Source organism: Archocentrus centrarchus, chromosome 1, assembly GCF_007364275.1.
Source record: "Archocentrus centrarchus isolate MPI-CPG fArcCen1 chromosome 1, fArcCen1, whole genome shotgun sequence".
Classification (NCBI taxonomy): Eukaryota; Metazoa; Chordata; class Actinopteri; order Cichliformes; family Cichlidae; genus Archocentrus; species Archocentrus centrarchus.
This window is the reverse complement of record NC_044346.1, coordinates 27,373,544-27,390,331: the sequence shown is the minus strand read 5'-3', so window position 1 is coordinate 27,390,331 and position 16,788 is coordinate 27,373,544. Positions and strand designations below refer to the sequence as shown.

General features: G+C 37.7%; 1 protein-coding gene across 1 annotated transcript in view; it reads left to right on the top strand.

The window, feature by feature from the left end:
- Window positions 1-16,788, top strand: part of helz (helicase with zinc finger) — a 59,357-nt gene that overhangs the window by 19,019 nt on the left and 23,550 nt on the right. The window contains exons 16-19 of the mRNA XM_030729405.1: window positions 2,783-2,962; window positions 6,239-6,340; window positions 7,839-8,017; window positions 15,026-15,144. Coding sequence (XP_030585265.1) covers window positions 2,783-2,962; window positions 6,239-6,340; window positions 7,839-8,017; window positions 15,026-15,144 — 580 coding nt within the window. The remainder of the gene's footprint in view (window positions 1-2,782; window positions 2,963-6,238; window positions 6,341-7,838; window positions 8,018-15,025; window positions 15,145-16,788) is intronic.

Sequence of the window (16,788 nt, the reverse complement as noted above, 5' to 3'; positions counted from 1 at the left end):
TAATGATACAGTGTTGGTACTGCAGTGTTTCCCACAGATTTAGATTCTGTTTGTGGCAGAGGAGGGTGTGTGGACGCATGACAGATATTTTATTTGCCAAGTACTTTTGTGACAAATAACTGAGCAATTAAATAAGCTGATTCTTCAGTGACTCTGTAATCCTAGTGGTGAACTCCCAACTCCCACCCTCTTGGACTGCAGCTGCCAAGTGCAGTACTTGTTCTGCTCTGCAGGCTTGGTAACTTTGACGTAGCGGCACATGAAACAGTCCATGCTAGGCTGCCAGCTGCAGTCCACAGTGTTGGTATTGGAATACGTACAAAAGCTGAACAAGAAACCCCTGGGAAGCATCTCATTGATATCAAAGGCACATGAACGGGAGAACTGGGACTAGCTGTTAAGCAGCAACTTAACTTTTAAAATAAGAGTGAGGGCATTGTCTACTAAGAAGTTAATAGTGGATGGTTTTCTGTCATTTGTAAAATAGGGAAAATTGATTGGTGAAATATACTTGGGTAGCCTGCCAAATTCAAATGTGTGTGTGCAGAAACAAAGTGCTCATTAGAAATTTTAGAGCTCACCCTAATTATTTTTTTTTTCAACACTAATGAGAAGAAAAGATTTGGTTTGGGACAAAAAAACAAAACTTTCCAATCCCTGCAAATATGCAATGACTGTTTGTGCTATGATTAAAGTTTTGCTTGTAGTTTTGCACAAAAGAAATTATGCAATAACATCAAATGGCCTCTTCAGTTATACCTTAGTCCAGTGTGTTCACAGATTAAATTCATTTGATCAAATTCTTCTTAAGAATCAAATCAAACAATTAAAATAAAAGAATCTTGACTTGGTTTTAAAAGATTTTTCAACTATCATTAACTTAGCTTTAATAAGCCAGATATGGTGATGTGTAATAAATTGTGTGCTTTGACTCGCAGTGATTGACATGGCCTAATTAGTCACAATAAGGTATGTTTGGAGGAAACAAAACAAACTACTTGTGTAGAAAGTCTTGTTGGCATGCACGAGTTGAAGCTTGTAGCAACTCCTAAGAATATTCCTTGATTTCATGCATCCACTTTTGTCACATGCACACATGTGCATTTTCTCTCTCTGACACACACATGCTTGCATTCTCTCTCACACACTCACACACACACAGAGATGCTGAGATTCCTCTCATTCCCCCAATTACAGTATGTCTCAGCTGGAGTTAAATCAAGTGGTGCTGGGGGATTCAAAGCTTTAGAAGATGCAGTCACCATAATGATGACAGTGATGTTTGGAGACATCATGCATGTTACATTTACAAAAATTCACGTCTCAAATCTCACATGTGAATCATTTTCTCCTACCTATCTGTATTGCTTAATACACACTTATTTGTGAATATTTACTGCTCACCTTATAGTACATCTTTAGTGTGTGTTTGTGTAATTTCTGCCACTTTTTAAAAAAATTTTTTTTGGAAAGTTAGCCATGCCTGTTGCATTTATGTAGATATGCATTGAAACGCAGTCTGCACCTTCTTTGCTATGGAGATTTTGTTTCACACAAATGTGAAACTTGCATTAATCTGCCTTAATTTACCTAATACTGTAAACAGAAATTAGGGGGAGTGGGGGTGTACAATATATGGACAAACATATTGGGCCATCTACACATTACCATGTTTCTAGCCAGTCGGTTGATCTTCCTGTGCTAGCGTCATGCTGGGCTGAAAGTTTCACCAGTTTGCTATAGGAACTGTCTCCTGTCACCACAATTAGCAAGTGTGTGCGACTGTTAGTGGTAGGAAGTGATTGGCTGATACCCAGGCGGACCGTCCGTAATTTGTCACTCCACAGAACAAATTTCTACAGCTGAAGAGTCCAGTGGTGGCATGCTTTACATTCTTCTGTTCAGCACCTGGTGTTGTGCTTAGTGATATAGGTTTACATGCAGCTGCTTGGCTATGGAAAACCAAACCACAAAGCTCCTGGTGCAGTTTCTGTGTTGGTTGTGCTAGAGGAGGTTTGGAACTCTGCAGTTAATAAGACTCTAGAGCACTGGCAGCTTTTACACACTGTGCCCTTGGTGACCCTGCTTTGTAACTTTACATGGTCTGCCACTTCATGGCTGTGTTCCTGTGGTTCCTAAATGTTTCCAGTTTGCAATAACACTTAGTGCTGTTAGAGGAAGAAAGAGGGAGGAAATTTCACAAACTGACTTGTTCTTTAGTTTTTTTTTCATAAATACACCTGTGCTGTGACAATAGGACTGATAACACCTGAATTCAAATATTATGAAATGTGGTTCAGTACTGTATGTGGTACAATAGTGTATCAGACTGTAAGTTGAACATGTATATTCAGATACTTCCACATTTCTCACCCCTTTTCTGGCCCTTTTGTTTCCCTTACTCATCTGCTTCTTGTCTTTCTGTCCTGTAATATCCTCTATGCTACATATTTTATACATGTTTATACATTTTTTTTCCTCCTATCTCCATTATACTCCCACTCATATCTTATTTCAGTAACTACATAACACAGATTGTTGAATCTTTGTGCACATACACTTAACTTTCATTCTGTATGCTTTTTTTTTTTTTTTGTTCCGTACCTTTTGTCTCACTGAAAATAATTACATGGACATATTGACTCATATTCAAAACTAATCTTTGTTTACAATGCAGTATTTAATGTGAGTGCTTGAAAATGGCTACTTTGGAAGGGAAAAAAAGTTTAATAAAAGTTGATTTATTCCCATAACAATGTCCCCATCCTCATTTTGCCCTCAGGCAATGGGATGAGCAGTTGGATCCCCGTCTGAATGCCAAACAGAAAGAGGCCATCCTGGCAATCACCACACCCATCTCTGTCTCCCTGCCCCCAATCCTTATCATCGGGCCCTATGGTACCGGCAAGACCTTCACCCTGGCGCAGGCTGTTAAGCACATCCTCCGCCAGGACCACAGCAGGTTTGTGATTATTTTGTCTTTGTTTTTGTTAGTTTGCATGTTTGTTTGTTTTTTTGTTTGTTTTTTACATGATCCATCAAATAATTTTTGAACGCTTGACTTTTTGTTGTTGTTTTTTTTATGGGGGGTGGGTTTGTTTTTAAGTTTGTTTATTTTTGGGGGGGTTTTCTACATTGCCTTCCTTTTCGATCCATGTGGCTATTAAAAATTGGGACATCTTTTTTTATCTAATATTTGGGCCAGGAAATGTAGTGGTTGTAGTGATAGCTGGAAGCACTTTTTTTTTAGTTTAAACACTTGAAGTTGTTGCTTATAAATTGTATGAATTTTTTCTTGACACGTTGAGTGTGAGAGTGCTGAAACACTAACTGTGAAGTAAATTTGTCATTGATCAACAAACCTCCCAAGTCTGACACAGATTGTGATTATGTACTGTATGGCAACAAAAACATTAATCATAAGCTCATAAGTTTACATTTACCAGTTTATTATATACGCTAAGCTAAAAGTTGTCTGGCTGCCGGGCCAAAGAGAAAACTACTCATAAGCAGGTTGTGATCTGTGATTTTTTTTTTTTGTTTTTGTTTTTTTGTTTTTTTTTTCATTATGCCTGTATCAAAACAATACAGGCAGGGAGACAGAGAAATCTGCCTTTTTTTTTTTTTTTTTTGCATTAATCCCTCCCCCACATACCCTCCATGAATCACCTGAGCAGTTGTGTGGTGCCAAGTACACAGTACTGAGTTTTTATCAGTATTTGATACATATTAGCTAAAGAATTGGTAACTAAAAACATATAGATTGTTCTGACAGAGGAGACGTGGTCCGTGGATGGGTTGCAGTACTGGTAGCAGGAACTTGATGATTGAGCAGAAAAAAAGTCCCCTGGGAGTGCTGCATTTTATATACAGAGTATAGGCTTTGTAGTCCTGTATCCTGAAAGCTGTGGGTAATGGGTGGGCTGTAGTTTGAACTGTAGTGGGTGATATAGTCTTAAAATTATATCATAATAGTTCCAGAAAATTTGTGATAATATTTTTGACAATAATGAAAATACTAAACATACTTGCAGGCAGCAGCATTTATAACTAAGCAAATGAAGGGCATTTTCCATCTTTGTTTTCCAGTTACTGTCATTGATGATACACTGTTACCACAATCCTCATCCCAGTCTGTTACCACAAGGTGCCAACAACAGCATTATATCCCATGACATAGCATAAGTCAAATGTAAGCTCAAAAGTAGCATAGATAAGGGTTTCCCAGGAAATTTTAATTAAAAGTATAAAATAACAGCTTAACACTTTAGTTTAACAATAATTAAAGTAACTTAACCTTGTAACTCTTCAGGAGCTGCACGATAATGTCACACAATACAACCAAAAAATATTTTCTACCTTAGTTTCTTGGTTCGTGCTTTTTAACCAGCTTGCTTTAGCAATGATATTGCAATGACATTTTTATATCATGTAAAATTTATACCATTATTATCGCAAGCAGTATGATCTGGCAAAGGCCTGGTTTGAACAACACAGGACATTGTTTTTACTCCGCTCTCACCATGGAGTTACAGGAAAACTGCCCCCCCCCCCCCCCCCCCCCCCCATATCATATATTTAATCTTTGTTTTACATTTTTGGTTATGCTGCCATTAGGAATTTATTTTGCTTTGTCATTGGGTTAAAGACAGTCTTGATAAAAATATGTGAAATATTATTTCAATCACCATGGGATTCTAATCAACACCCTTTATCTCCTAAGCTACTGGCACTACCTACTAAATATTAAATATCATAAAGCGTCAGTGAAGTATTTATAGGGAAAGTAAAAGGGAAATGTAGATGTGTGCATTAAGTTAGTATAATTTATAAATGCACCCAATAGTAAGGGCAGATGTATCCTGGGGCTGGACTGTACAATTCTCAGTTTTAGTTTCAGCAGCAGTTGCCACCTTGGGTTTGACCTTTTTAAAGCTGAGAAATCACAGTGCCGTAAAAGTGTCAAGTTGGGGTGCGTGTGTGTGTGCGTGTGTGTGTGTGTGTTTGAGACTGTTGTACTGTGTAGTTGTCGTTTGTATTGTCTGTCATTATCACTCAAAAGCAAACTGTGCTAGTCATTTGGATTAATTTGTGTTATTGTGTGGTTAATGCACATGTTTAGTCTGATTACAACACATTTCCAGGGCCAGAATGGAAGTCTATGCCAACTATATAATGTGATCAATAAAGTTATGTCACTTTAGTGGCCCACACAGTGTCGTATAACAACAAAACATTGTATGATTTTCTTCCACTGGCATTTTTCATCATTAGTAAGCTCCCTCACTGTGTAGATACCCACAGGAAATTCTGCAGTTTCTTGTGTTAGAAGCAAACCGATGTAGCACAAGCACATAAATGGTTCCCTCGTCTTTATGAAAAATGAATGTAATATCTTGGACAGTGTCCCCTAACTAAAGTTACCATTTTCGTTTTTAATAAGTAAGACCAGGGTGTGTATATGTAATGTTAAAGAGAAAACAGCCTGAGAAAATGTGTAGCAATGTAATATTCATTCCTCAATTCTCTCTGAATACATTTAATATTCTATGTTTATGATGAATTATAGATATTTTAAAAGCCACGACAAGGGAAGGTGAGCCTTCTGGACTAGTGCTACTAGCTCATCATACTTCTAAAATTGTGATCAAGGCAGTATATAGACCCTGGTCAGGTGTACTCAATATGTGTGTTACTGTATTCAGTGCTAGAAGCTCACTCTAAATCTTTAGTTTTAGTGGGTATAAATTCTGGGTTTGCTGTCCTTCATACAAATATCAATTTGTGTTTTAAAGCGCCTACTAGAAACTGAGATTGATTGGTTCACCTTCCCTTTATTGGATGGATGGATGGATGGATAGCTAGCTAGCTAGCATTAGCGAATGTGGTATAAACATGGAAAATAATAGATGTTTAAAATCAACATGAAACAGTGTTATTGTAAGTTTACTATTTGTTAATACCATGGTAGTTCTGTTGTTTTGTTTTTATCAATGCATTTTGAACAATCCAGCCGAGTGCTTTGAATCGAAGGTACAGCTTTGCATTATAAACTTAATTTGGAAAATTTGACACTCATAAAGGGAAATCATTAAATACGATAGTTTAGGTGCCACCTCACTCAAATAATTTATCCTTGCTGATGGTTTTGGCTGATACCCCGGTTTTTAAATCTAAGTATTTCAGCAACTGTGTATGATGATTCATGCCTACAGTTGTTTGTCTTTTGTCTCTACAGGGTCCTGATCTGCACCCACTCCAACAGTGCGGCTGACCTTTACATTAAGGACTACCTTCATCCTTATTTTGAAGCAGGCAATCAGCATGCCAGACCTCTCAGGTATAGAAACACTTGCCTGTGGAACAAAAGATGGTTTTGTTTCGTTTATTAGCGTGTAGTGTAAACAGTAGGTAAAATGTACAGAATTGCCCTGAAGGAATCATTGGACATTGGATTTTAAGGTGTTTGAAGTATCTTTGCATTTTTTGTGGTAGGGTATTGTCATATAAAACAAGCTAATGTTTGCAAGTGTTGAGAGAAACCTGTCAGGTTCAGGTGTTTTGTTTTTTTTTAAGCAAAGTAAATTATTAAAACCACTACTGGTTAAACCAGCAGTATTATATTAATATCTATTGTTTACATTGTTTGGATGAAAAAAATGTGAAATATTACTTCTAAAATGCCTGATATTTGACATTAATTTTTTCCTAAAATGTGATATTTTGTGTTCAGTGGCTTTGGCCTATATGTCAGCAACGACCATTCTGGCTGGGTAGCTGTGAAACTCATCAATACATTAACAAGATGACAAGGGTTCTAGCCAGCGGTTGCTGGGCTGAGAATTTCAGCGGTTTGCTATCATAACGGATCAGTATCTGTACATTTAGTAAGCGGCCTTTAGCACTAGCAAGCGGAGCGGCCACAGCTTTTAGCACCAGCAAGGGGTTGTTCAATACCCAGCCCCCAGTTCTTCAATCCCCCAATACTGCTGGGCTGTTCAATTTTTTTTTTTTTTTTTTTTTCTTCTCCTTTTCTGGCTAGAACCCTGCATCCATACTACAGAGACTGAGTATGTGGGTTGTTTTTTGCTCCACAGTGGTAACAAGCAGACATTTCCTGACTTGAGGGTTATGACCTCAAGAACCCTCTGCTTTTAGAACTACTCCTCAAGGCAACAGACACTGCATCAGTGACTTCTAATCACATTTCAGCAGTGCCAGAAGTCACCAAGGAAAGGGAATCAGTATGTGCCTTGACCAGCCTGGGCTTAATGTGACAGCTGTGTGTTTGTGTGTCTATCTTCACACACACAAGACTGGAGAACATATGGGCAGTCAAATGACTTGTTTCACATGAGCAGTTGGTCTGATTTCAAGAGCTTCCAGTGTAATTCTTCTATAGTCATTGTGGCCAAGTCCCCCCAGGTCCACTTGTCTGCTTTGAGTGAAGTCAGTCAAGAATAAAGTACTTGTTTGAATATTTAGGGCGAGAGTTGAAAGAACAGCATCACAAGAAGGATCTCTGAAAGGTCTTCTCTTGCAGGCCTTCTGTGTTGATAAGATTCCTCTGGGTCTGAGATGTACATAGGACATCATATGCAGCCATGCGCTTTTGCAAGTATTTACAGTCTACCTGCTTTGAAGTGAGACAAAAGGTGTAAATTAATTAAAGTGAAAAAACAATTTTTATTTCATTCACACAGAGGCTTTTATGGTTGTGAGCAAACGTTCTTAAAATGGAGACCATCATCCAACTTCTGTGTTTGTTTGTTTGTTTGTTTGGTTGTTTTTTTTTGCTTGTAACTTTTCTGATCTTTCTGCTTTCTTGCTTATTCCAGGGTATACTTCAGGAACCGCTGGGTGAAGACGGTCCACCCAGTGGTCCAGCAGTACTGTCTCATCTCCAGCACACAGGTCACTTTCCAGATGCCCACAAGGGAGGACATCCTCAGGCACCGCGTGGTGGTGGTCACCCTCAGCACCTCCCAGTACCTCTGCCAGCTTGACTTGGAGCCTGGTAAGTCATATAAGAAACATCTAGTCATCTCAAGTAAAGGAAGGCTGACCAATTATGGTTGAAGCAGGCAGCCATTGCTCTCAATAGCTTTCATTTGGTATACCAGGATTTGGGCATGGATTAAACATTTTTTATATTATATGGTAAATGTCAGCAGGGCTAGCTGGCCTATGCTATATCAGGTATATACACTGAATACATACTGAACTGTAGTCTGTGTGAGAGACAGGGTTTAATTTAACTTAGGATTTTTGCACTCCTGATTTAAATAAATGAGGCTGAGAATAACAACAAAAAAATTGCACCATATTGCCAGAATAGTTATCAAATAATTCCTGCATGTCATCATGTGGATGTACAAATTTTTTATGACTTTTAAATATATGCAAACATAACACAGTCACTCTCATTTCCTGTTCTTTGGTCATCCCCGCTGGCAGGGGCCCACCATTTATAGAGGGCTGAAACTCATTTAAGTTATGTAAAAGACATGGAAAACAAATCAATTTGTCAGTGCAGGCTAATAACCGACACTAATGTGTCAGCGGAGGGGGCTTTGTCTGTTGCTTGGAAACACCATCTGCCTGTTTCTAATGTACTTTACATCATTAGCCGTCCTCCCCACGTTTCATCTATCCTGTTCTCCTGGTGTGTGATGGTGATGAAAATCGCCAGGAAACGAGACACTTGGGAGCCAGCAAGTCTTCTAAGTAGCGATAACAGATCTCCCACCCAAAACACGGGTCCCCCAAACGAAGATGTTTAGGATTTTATGTCTGACTTGCTGAGTTTGCTCTTTATTCATAGTGTAGATATGGGATTTGGCATGTGGACATTGTACATGTGTTGTTTAACATGCCTCTGTGTATTTCGATGAATTTTTATTATTATGAAATTCCAAAATCCCATTTCCAGCACAACCAGGCGTTATGCTTCACTGCTACTAATTTGCGCAGCTCTCACAGCATGTTTTTACCTGAATGTATTCCCTTTCTCTACTGTACAAAGTTCTTGAACTTTATACAATTAGGTCCATAACTAATTGTATAAAGTTAGTTTTGGACAATGATAATTATTTTGTAAATTTGCCTCTGTGCACCACCACAGTGGATTATAAATCAGTCCATCAAAATGTGATTAGAGGGTAGACATTTAGCTTTGAGTCAAGCAGGATTTGGGCTTATCCAGGAAACTTCAGGGTTAACCCTGGTTTTTCCGAAGGTATTTCATTTCTTACCACGGTACATTGTCATGGTAACACATGCTGCAGGTTCCAGATTAGAGATCAACAGGTATGAAATCAAAACCTGCTTACCAGTCAGTTCTCCAGAAAATAGTGTCACATTTCCTGGGAGATCACTTGGACCCCTCCTGGTAGAGTCAGAGGGTCCAAAGTGTTTTGGTATTTAAAATCTTTGGTTTCTCTGAGCATCAATAAAAAAAATGCAGATTCGTAGACACGACTTTATTCCTTTTTTGTTTTGTTTTGGGAATATGTTTTATATGTGCAGCTTGTGAAGCCGTAGCTTACTAAACCCACTGACTCAAGTGCAAATTGTGTGCTGCATTGTCAGAAATGTGCATGTATTAATTTGATTTGCCCCAGCATTAATCATGTTTTTGTTTTTTGTGTTGGTTTTTTTTTTTGTTTGTTTGTTTGTTTTTTACAACAGTGTTGTATTTTACTGTTTTGTGTGTGTTTTTTGTTTACTTGTTTGTTTGTTTAAATTAATTTTTTTTTTAAATGTTCTTTATAGATGTTTAGTTGATAAACATTTGAAAACTTCTCTGGAGTAGGTGGCACTCATAGGGATCATTTTCTGTGGAAGAAAAGTCATGACCCATGAAGCACCCCGTTTAGATTGGTTAGGTACTGTCAACACTATCCCTTTTGTTTGGACATACAGGGGAAACCTAGGGTTAAGTTAGTGAGTTGATAACCAGCTTTATCCTGATTGCCAATGTTAGGGGAAGTGAATCCAGATAACGGAAAGGTACCCTGGGTATGCTGAACTCACTCCGTAGTATAGGAGCCTGTGCTGTGGTGAGGTAAATATTGATCTTGATAATATCTGAAATTGGGTAGTTTCCTAAAGGGGATCCTACTGTGAGGCAGGTACCACAACACATCCAAGCAGATTGTCAAGAACTGATGAGTTTCACAAAGGTTTCAGAGCTTATTTACAAAGCTCGTGTTATTGGGTTTAGTTACACACACAGACCCTTTCACACTTACACACTTTTCAAATCACTCTTACAATGTGAAAAGAGCCAAAAAAGACTCTAAAAGGGAGAATGTGACAGACTGGGTGTGTGAGTTGAACGAATTGTCATTTATTATTAAAGAGTCATCTCTCCACCAAATCATTTCTGCAGCACTGTCTCTGATCTTTTTCACCTCTACTTATTACCTTCCTCTCTTTTCTCTTACTACTGTTTTGTGCAAATTCAAAACCCTCAGTTATTAGCCCAATGACGGATAGTGGCTCCATAAATGAATCTGTGGACCTGTGGTTTAGTGACTAGGTTCTCTGAGGCATTTCAAAGTGCAGTGGTAAGCACCGTAAGAATTCATTTTTGCTTCTGTCCATCTGACACTCTTAAAGACCATCTTTTCTTCCTTCTCACCTCCCAACTAATCTCTACTTTTCTGCCTAGGGGAAATGTTCTCATTTGCAATGACTCATGCAAATCATTTGTGAGTGTTATAAGGCTATTGTGTTTTTATGTGGATTGACGTGCTTTTAACACATACTTTATTATTCTATTCTTTGCGCTTTGTATACTGTAGTATTGACTGTTTAATAAGGACATCATTAATCTTAAGGTTTTTATTAATTATATTTTTATTTTGCCTATCAGCCACTATCCCTTTTTCTTATTTTTGCCATTAATTTCATCTGTTGTGGTAATCTATGTGTTGAGATTTGTACTTGAATGTATTCAGTAGAGGAGTAACTGTTCGCTGCGGTTAACTGATAACCGCAGTGTCGAAGCTACGGGTTGGTTCACCAAACCATGAACAGATCACACAGTTATTGTACCAAGAAGAGGAGAAAAAAAGAAAAAGGAGGGGAGAAAAAAGATCTAAATAAATTTGCGTTCTGTCTGTGTTTTAACTCTTTATGACCAGCTGGACTGCCCACACTCTTATTTGCATATCTATTTTTAAATGCTGGTAGAATTGCAACTAAATAAGAGAGCAATAGTTCTTTTTGCATATAAAACTGGTAGTTACATGTACATATCATGGATTCACTGTGTCCCAGAACGCTGTTTCCATTCACTAGTGGGTTTGCAGAAATCATGTAAATATCGCACGCAATAAGACGTTATAATCCAGGTGCTATATTAATCCAATCAGCTGGTCACAGCACTTCCTACATTGAATATCCATAATGACTTTCTGAGCATGAACTATGATGTGATGTGTAGATTAATAGTAAGGTCATCCAAACTAAGAAGAAATACATATGGAATTATTTAGCAAACACGACAGTGTTAAACAAACCAGAATATGTTTTATATTTTAGATTCTTCAAAGTGGGCACCTCTTGCTTAGATGACAGCTTTGCACATTTTGGCATTTTCTCAGTCAGCTTTATGAGGTAGTCACCTGGAATGACTTTCAGTTAACAGCTGTGCCTTGTCAAGAGTTAATTTCTTGCCCTCTTAATGTGTTTGAGACCATCAGTTGTGTTGTGAAGAGGTAGAGTTGTATACAGTGAATTGCCCTGTTTGAGTAATGTTCCTATTCCATATTATAGCAAGAATTACTCAACTAAGTAAAGAAAAATGGCAGTCCATCATTACTTTAAGAAATGAAGGTCAGTCAATTTGAAAAATTTCAAGAACTTTGCGACTGCATTTGAGGATACTTTCAAAGACCGCCAAAGTTGTGATGAAACTGGCTGTCATCGGGACCGCCCCAGGAAAGGAAGACCAAGAGTTACCTCTGTTGCACAAGATAAGTTCATCAGAGTTACCAGTCTCAGAAACCATAAGTTAGCAGCACCCCAGATAAGAGCCCACCTAAACGCTTCACAGAGTTCAAGTAACACACGCATCTCAACATCAACTGCTTAGAGAAGACTGTGTGAATCTGGACTTTATGGTTGAATTGCTGCAAAGAGGCCACTTCTAAGGAAGAACAACAAGAGGAAATGCATATTATTCAAATTTGAGATATAAAGGTTGTATTGATGTATGGCAATTTGAAATTCTCCATGAAATATCCTCTATTATCCTCTATTATCTTTACATCAAAATGTAAAGATAATAGAGGAATGCGTTGTGTTGCATTATGTTTTAGTAGTGAAACAATAACAGACCTTTCTGGGGATATGTAGTAGACACTGAGCAATATGTCATCAATTTTTTTTTGTTTTCTAGTCAAATGCGGCTTATGTTGATTGAAAATAATTTGTTTTAATCACATAAATCATATCATTTAATCCAGAAATAACTATTTCATGTGTGCAAATGAACCAAACCAAAATTCACCGAACCGTGGCTTCTGTACCGCTAAATACTAGCTTTTATTTTGCGGTACAGAAGCCACAGTTCAGTGAATTTCCCTCCACTGATTAAAAAGGGCAAGTAGACATGATGTAGCAGAATGTGTGTACATTCTAGTTTATAGCAAATAAGAGGAAGTCAAGGAAAAGATAAAGATTTCAAAGAAGACTTAAACAACCCTGTGAAGTTATGTTTTCACTATTTCTTTGCTCTCAGCATAGTCAAACACAGACTAAGGCTTCTCAGGATTTTTTTTTTTTTTTTTTTTTTTTTTTTTTTTTTTTTTTTTAAAGGAGAAATCATAATCCAGATTATTTTGGTCAATATTTTAACATTATCCAGGTTTTTTTTTTTTTTTTTTTTTTTTTAACAAGGAACTTCCTCAAAGTTTAAACATGAGTGTAAAAATGGGGGAAAAAGAGAGATGGTTGTGTAGTTAGGAGTTTCAATTTTTTTGTTTTGTTAAACTGTAAAAATTCTTTCACAAGGACAACCACTGCTTTGCCTCCACTGGGGCATGTATAAAAGTCCAGACGGGGTGAAGAGAATTGGTGGCGGCAGTGGACTTGTCCTTAGGAGACCTACATGTCAGCCATAGGGCGATTGACAGAGAGATCCAAAATGGACAGCCAACTGTTGCACACTGCTAGAAATGGATTGGGTGAGAGACCCTGAGCGATATGGTGACAAAAAGCAGGTGCAGGCAACTGTTAGTAATTCTTCTGTAGGTTCACTTAAAGAAAACTTGTGAATTGTACTTTCTCTAGATTGTTTCATCCCAAGTATTTTGTTTTCATTATCAGTGGAAGCTAAATTCATAATTGAAATTAAAAATTCAATTAATCAAACAGCCCAACAAGAAGCTACTTGTGTGCATAGCTTTGTGCACAGTACAGGCATGTTTGTGACTTATTAAACATCTGTACTTATTAACTGAAAAAATTCTGTTACAAGATATAAACTTCTGAAGGAACATTTCTCAGTTCTTATGCTTTGTATAAACCCACTTATTCATATTCTGTGTGCAGAATGTGGACCATTGTATCAAAGTGTTTACCATTTTATCAGGATCATGGCAGTGGAGCAATGCCAGCCTGTGCTTCAGTGAAGTGCACACAGAGTTAGGGGAGATAACACTGGTTTCAGGCTTTGTAGTTAGAAAAAAAATGCTTGCGAAACATATTTTGCAGGCTTTTTTTTTTCTCTCCAAAGGCTGATGCTAAGGATTGAACGTTGCCTCAAATTAAACTGCTCCACCTCTTTTCTTGCCAGCCCTTTTTGTGGTGGTGTTTAATTTTTTGTCAGTTTATTTTATTTCCAACTGTCACATTTCATATCTGCATATACTTTCCTGGCAAAATGTTGTAGCTTTAGAGATTGTGTGCTGGTTGTTGTTCAGCCTCTCTTCTTTGCTCCTTGTTCCAACATTCATTTGCCATGCTGTTTTATGCCCTCCCCTCATTCTGCCGACTTCTGTTAGAGCTTTTTAAGGCAGGGATAGACTACTGTTGAGTCATTTTCATTTACACAGAACCCTACCTTTAAGTTGAATGACTAGTTTAAAAAAAGGGGAGGAAAAAACATGAAGATCCTCAGTGAACAATGTGTATATTCAAGGATTCTTTATTGTCATTTGCATCACATTTAATGCAGTGGAACAAAACTCTCAGTTTTGACCATGTAATAGTTATAACAGTTTTTAAAGAAGAATAAATATAAAGTGAATATAAAACAGCGAAACAGTGAATATAAAAAGAAAAAAATAAACAAATATAAAATAAACACTTTAAAATGTGAAATGACTTGTGTGAATGACAGCAGCGCGCGCGTGTGTGTGTGTGTGTGTGTGTGTGTGTGTGTGTGTGTGTGTGTGTGTGTGTGTGTGTGTGTGTGTGTGTGTGTGTGTGTGTGTGTGTGTGTGTGTGTGTGTGTGTGTATCTGGTGTGTTTGTTTTTGCAAGCATTTTGACAAATGTTTATCCTGAAGTATTAGGGCGAGGGTCTTGAATAGCTGTAAACTGTTCAATAGTAGAACATGAATGTTTCAGCTGTTTCTGTGTGAAGTAGGGAGTGACAAAGGTTTGTTGGAAAGGCTTCTGTAACATTTAAATTGCACCATATATTCAGCAGAGTTTTTTTTTAATTAATATTAAATGAGTCAACATAGTAAACAAGAATATATAAAACTTTTAAGATGAACAGCCTAGAACGGTTGTCAGTGAAAACGATTTTTTTTTAAATTAGAGTATCAAAATATTAGCTGCTACAGTCACATGATTAAGAAAAAGTTAGTTAGGGGATCCAGTTGCTCTGTCTTGCTTTAGGCTTGATTTGTGTCCACTTGTACACTCAAAGGGAAAGGTTACTGCAAGTCAGTATAAAGGTATTCTGGGTTATCTTATGAAGGAAAAAAATAAAATAAAATCCTAATGGAAGTGTGAATAACATGCAATGTAGAAGTGAACTGTTGGTGTCTTGTCTGTCGTGACAGGTTTGTTCACCCATATCCTACTGGATGAAGCGGCCCAGGCCATGGAGTGTGAAACCATCATGCCTTTTGCTCTAGCTAGCAAGACAACCCGCATCGTGTTGGCCGGAGACCACATGCAGGTAAATGAGGCAGTAACAAAATGCACAGGTAGAATTCTAAATTTGAGTTTGTTGAAGCTCCAAAAGTTGCCATTTATGAAGACTACTATACTTTGTGAATTACAAAATAATAAAGCAGATTATAAGGTCTTAGGATCATATTATCACATACTGAGAGAGGTTTTTCTATATACCAAAATCAAAATGCTTTCACTATATTGCCAAAAAGTATTCGCTCGTCTGCCTTCACACACATAATGAACTTGAGTGACATCCCATTCTTAATCCATAGGGTTTAATATCGTCACCCTCTTAAAATAATGGCTAAAATAATTTTTTAACGAAAGTTTTATTTTTGCTTAAATCATCATATTTTAAATATTTGGTTTAGTTTTTTTGTCTTTCCTGAAAAACCTAAAAAAAGTAAATAAATAAATGACAGGCCATTATTTTAAGAGGGTGGCTATATCATGTCGGCCCACCCTTTGCACCTGTAACAGCTTCAACTCTTCTGGGAATGCTTGCCCCGTGACTGGTAGGGACATAACGGATGTTATTTGATATTTCTCGAGAGGTGCAGGCCAGGTTATGGCGTAGATTTTCTGCTCGATAATTAACGGTAATTAACACATAATGCACCTGCACGTCGCTGGGGCCCGCAAATGCCTAGGTGCTTGGCTTTATACACCTGTGGCCATGGAAGTGACTGGAACACCTGAATTCAATGATTTGGATGGGTGAGTGGATACTTTTGGCAATATAGTGTACTTAGACAGATGGAACAAGCTACAGATGATAGTTGTGATATCAAGCAGTAGTAATAACCCTTTTGCACTTCACTTATTATTAGACTCCAATCCTTCCTACTTCAAATTACAAAAGAACAGACAGTAGCCACTGTGGAGCTGTAGTTTTGACAATAAAATATAAACTCATGTCAGTCAAGCTTTCTAAGCCAACACAAGGAATTAAAACCTAATTTCCTTGTCTGCTGGTTTTAAGACGGTGCACAGGATTACCGGTAGTGTGGATGAAGATGCAGCATGAATCTTGCATGCGATAATTGCTTTAATTACTTGATCTCTCTTTCTTGGAGGAAAGCAAAACAGTATTAAGGCACAGTGTCCACCAATGTGTCCATGTGTTTCTTTCTCAGTCACTCTGAGCTTTTCTTGTCTACCATTCTATCCCGTATAACCACCTAGTCACTGTATAGGTCAAGGAAAGATGCTTCCCTGTTTATTCATCTTCTTCCTTTATCCACTACAAAAGCATTATAAGAGGCAACTCAAGTTAGTAAAGGCCAAGGCCACTGTTGGTTGATTTCTTATTGCCTGTTCTGGGCCTCATTAGAGCAACCTGATCCTCTCTTGGCAGTTTTACATTAGGATTCATACTCAAGTGTCTGTTTTCTGTATGGCAGTGATCTTAAGAAAAAGGTAAATGAGTTGTGTGGCTGTGCTGTTTTATACATTTTTTAACCTCATTTGAGTGAAAGCACAAGAGGAATATAAATCATGTGATCTACTGTCAGACCAGAGGGGAAAGGAACACACTAAAATGTTTTGCCTTTTCATAATTATTCTGAGCACTGATTTGATTTTTGCTTTATTCAGTTATACACAATAAACCTTTTTGGCATTACTGATGATTTGGTATAAATGA